At 37.3% G+C, this 4,656-nt stretch overlaps 1 protein-coding gene across 1 annotated transcript; it reads right to left on the bottom strand.

The window, feature by feature from the left end:
- Positions 1-88: 88 nt before the first annotated feature.
- Positions 89-3,938, bottom strand: tectb (tectorin beta). The gene is made up of 11 exons (XM_048170489.1): positions 2,985-3,938; positions 2,527-2,602; positions 2,208-2,398; positions 1,974-2,125; positions 1,792-1,864; positions 1,334-1,437; positions 1,160-1,243; positions 910-1,072; positions 750-828; positions 633-665; positions 89-528 (listed from the first exon to the last, which is right to left on the bottom strand). Exons 2-11 carry the CDS (start codon positions 2,591-2,593, stop codon positions 464-466), a joined length of 1,011 nt encoding a protein of 336 aa, XP_048026446.1. The 5' UTR covers positions 2,594-2,602; positions 2,985-3,938; the 3' UTR covers positions 89-463.
- Positions 3,939-4,656: the final 718 nt, after the last annotated feature.

Below are 4,656 nucleotides of genomic sequence, written 5' to 3'. Positions count from 1 at the left end.
CGTGATTTTATATATACTCTTGGATATTAGGACATTACAACAAATATTGTTAACACTTTTACAGTTTTATTTAAAAATGTATTTTTAAAAAAAAAGTTATCAATGATAAAAATGTCATGACAACATCTTTTAAAAGAATTTAATTACTAAAAATGTTTCAAAATATTTTTTCACATATAATGCAAGATAAAAACAAGAATGTTTCAACATCTGTTACACTAAAGATTACCTCTTTCAGATACTGTTTTCCTTTCTACCAATATTCATGTAAGGAAAAAACAAGTAAAAAAAAAAAAAATGCAATTGAAGATTTAAAGGAATGTGTCGATACACTACACTCCCTGAGACACGTATGGTGTGTGGGTGTATGCATGCATGCGTGTCTATATTTAAGTATTTATATGTAATTGTATAAGTGCAAAGGCATGTTTCATTGCATTTGAGTAACCCATATTTGGCCTCATTACAAACTGAAGTATCCTAAAAATTCATTCAGTAGAAATATGGACAGCAGAGACAGAAATGGGCCTGTAAAACAGCAAGGTGAGAAAAGGGAAATCTTTAGCATTACTTCAAAAAAGGTGACTTGTTTATGTTTTATACGATAATTAAAAAAAATAGTACAAACTTACCTGCAAGATGGACATAACTGGAGGAGTGTTGTGCTGTAAACAGAGAGTTTTATGGTTTTAAAATAAATGTTCTTGAATATCAAACTTGAATCGTGCAAAAGCAAAAATGTTAAATACCTCTGACTTGAAACTCCATGGTCAGTATGCCTCCATTTGGATCAGGTTCAAATTCAGTGCTTCTTGATGTACATGGAGTCTTGGATAGTTAAGAAGAGTCTTAGTGGAGCCAGTAAACTATTTAAAACTACAATAGCATTAAATTGATACTGATACTCACCGGCTGACAGAACAACTTCTCCCCGTCGCATACTTGGACCTCACAGTGGAGCCACACAGTGGACACTTTCTCTAACCGCTGAAAGCGGAACGAATTGAACTTGAACATGGACCGACTGTCTTTGGCATTTTCAAATATGGTGACTGTGTTGTCTAAGGAGCAACTGTGAACCAGGAGCATATATATTACCCAGTGAGCAGTATTGAATCACACTGACACAAATTCTACCTAATTGACAATAAAACCTTACCTGTTCTGAATTAAAGTCCACCTTTTCCTGTCTGTTGAATATGGAGTAGGTGTTGCCCAGCAATTTGTTATTACTACTTTAAATCTATAAACATTAAAGAGAGAGTCTTTTTAATTGACTATGTGAATCTGTGTATTTGATCAAATCTAGACTCCTTTCTTTTGAGCGACTTACCTGTTACTCAATCCTTTTGCTTCAATGCCAATGAACACCTCCGATCCAATCTCGGATGTGTCAATCACATACGGTGCATCTTTTGCGTACAGGAACTTTGAGTTCTACAAACCACAAAATTCACCAAAAACTATAAAATCAAAGTTATATAAAATTAACATTTTCAGAAAAGTATACTGTGTGTATATATATATATATATATATATATATATATATATATATATATATATATATATATATATATATATATATATATATATGCATTTTTCAGTAATTTTGGGGAATGCATATATATTCCCTACAATTACTTAAAAATTAATAGTTTTTTATGTAGTGCACTGCACAAACCAACAAATTTGACCTTTATACAAAATGTCACAAATGGAGAATGGAGAGGGAATTTCCCTTTTGTACTTTCTTCATCACTGGCCACTTTTGAGAAAAGCTGAAGTACTCACTGTGAAGACGTTCATAGACAACTGAGACTTAAAAGAACCTAAACTCCCGTTGTTGACATAAACTGTTGCCACTCTGGAAGAAGCAGAGGGTTTAGTAAAGACGCTGCAAGTCAACGGTCAGAATGCATAGGCTCCATGAAATCTACACCTGCTAGACTTGACATCAGCGTAACAGGGTCTACCTTTGGCTAAACACGGCGTTGTTGACCAGATAAGCCGCTTTATAAGTGCAGCTGAACGTGTAGTTGACAGGCTGGTTCCGGACAGTGAGAGAGGAGTCGTTGGATACAATTGAGTTGTAGAATATGTACCGTGGGTCTTTGCCTCCAACATACTGAAAAAAAGGTAGATGCATCTTTAGCGCTATTTTAAATGAAATAACAGTTGGGATATATTAAACCAATCAAACGTCTCACCTCAGACAGGGTGCCGCAGTATGAATGATTCTTAGGAGTGAGATCTGGGATGGTAAAACGATAGAAGCCTGGAGTGTTAATTCCAGTGTAGCACACGCCGCCCAAGGACAGCTGGCCAATCTCCCATCCATATGGACATTCTGGCACATTCGCAATGATGGCATTAGGAAAACATGACACCATCACGTAATCTGAAACAGACGACAAATTGGTCTGTCAGGATTATCTAGCCGATTAAAACATGCTAACAACAAATACACAGCCCTTTGATTCACACTGAAAGGAAATGTTTCAAATATTATGTTTATTTCACATTTACCAGCTTTCTGAGGTGCACAGGCCCACGTCATGGGGAGGAGAATCAAGAGAACACCAACAGCTGCCATTTCCTAATGCTGAACGAAGAGAATTGCACTATTACATTTACCTAAAATATCTTTATACATGATACAATTTCACTCATGACCTGAATTGTCTATCTATACATAGTTGTATATATTTAATGATTATTTTCATTGCACACTGCATATGCTGGTTTGGTATGTTTTGAAGCATGGCAGCTGGTTTATGCTGGTCCTTAGTTGGTCATGAGCTGATTTAAGCTGGTCAAGTGCTGGTCCTAAGCAACTATCTCCAGCTCATGACCAATGAAGGACCAGCATAAACCAGCTCAAACCAGCTGCCATGCTTCAAAATATACCTAACCAGCATATGCCATTTTTTTTCAACAAGGAAAGCACCATAATATTTGAATTACAACTAATGTTTGTACCATACCAATGAGGAATCCAGAAGAAGTGTTGGCTCAGGTCTCTAGTAGAAGGTCTGCATGGTTCCTGGGTGGTTCTTTTGCAGGTAAATGATGATAAATCCTAAAAGCAGTTCATTGAAGACAGCACAAGAGCTGCTTTATAAGTCCACAGGTAGGCAGTAACCCCCCTTGCTTCTTTGGTCAGCCAGTCTGGTGAGGCCTTTTGGTGATAGCATTGTGAAGGAGAACACAAAAGCTCTCTGTGCTGGCCAGACATTGACTTTTAAATGACCAACGTCTCAAGGGGAAGCGCATTTTCTCAGCTTTTAATTAAAAAACATGGTCGGTTCACTTATATATTTCATTTTCACCTAAAAAATCATCTCCCAGTAATGTTTTCAGCCCTTCATATATGTTTCTGATAGGAACTCTGTGGTGTCAAGGTCTCCTGGTCTCATTCTCACATGCAAATTTTGGGTTCGTCTCAAAACTCTAATAGAAATGGGCTTCCAATTTAGACTCATTCCAGGTTATGTAATACTTCTCAGTCTCTGCCAGGCAGCCATGCTGATCAGTGGATTGCCATCAGTAGTTACCTAATGCGCCCCAGTCATGCCAGACTTCCTCTTAAAGAAGCACAGTGTCATTAAGGTCAGTCTCATTGTGCTTAGCCAAAACAGATCCAAAGTAATACAGCTGTGCACAATCTTCATGCTCTTTATCTTGAGGGAGAGGACTCATTAAAGGAATCATTAAGATTCCAAGAAAGTTCCAAAAGTTAAGAACGGAACATTTCCATTTTTTGTAGAGTGTCATAACATTGCGGTATAGACAGCCCCAACCCTTTTCAGGAAGTTACAATACAATGTAGGTCAGGAAACAAGCTTTTTCCGGAACCACATAAGTCAGACGGCGGCAGGAGCACTTAGATATAAGTCATCACCTATGAACTGGTACTGTCACGCTCCCCAAAAACATCACACTGGGGAACAAGCGCACAAAGGGCCTTTAAGATCTCCGTGATCGTACATTCGAAGAAGAATGTATAGATGGGGCCCATATAGATCAAGATGGCCTCTGGATAAGGTAAGAAGCCCGAAGACAAGCACACAAAATCTGATAGTCAAAGGATGTGCCATTCACAGAGATTGTGTTTCAGCCTCTAAGGAAAGCAGGGCACTTAGAGAAGCAGCATTTATCCTCAGACAGTGTGTCTCCTTCAATTTTAGGACAGGAGAGTATCCCCGTTTAGCCTTTCTTCATGTATATGAATCATGAATACAGGGTCAGGCGGTTCAGTTCGGTCGCTGTGATGTCAATAGGTTTAACACAATTAAAACTTAATCTCTGTGTGGAAGCCCTTGCAGACAGATGTGTTTCAAACCCCATGAGGCACTGTGTTAAATCATAAAGAGCAAAATTATAGCATGGATCGTTATGCTCTGGAGTAGATGAGGTAAATTAAGTCATATTTTAATATTAACATAACTTGTATTATTTAATACAATGACCAAAACAATGACAAAACAAAACAAAAACACACGCAAATATTAAAACGAAACACAAAACAACATAATGAGTCGTAATCTTAATCTCTGTCTTGTTTTGAATTAAAAAATATATGATTAATTCAATAATTTATATGTATCTGTTGAGCAAAGCTGTGAAAAATATTAAGAAGTGCTCTGAGAGAATATA

Source organism: Megalobrama amblycephala, linkage group LG20, assembly GCF_018812025.1.
Source record: "Megalobrama amblycephala isolate DHTTF-2021 linkage group LG20, ASM1881202v1, whole genome shotgun sequence".
NCBI lineage: Eukaryota > Metazoa > Chordata > Actinopteri > Cypriniformes > Xenocyprididae > Megalobrama > Megalobrama amblycephala.
The sequence above is the reverse complement of the archived record's forward strand: the minus strand, read 5'-3'. Positions and strand labels throughout refer to the sequence as shown.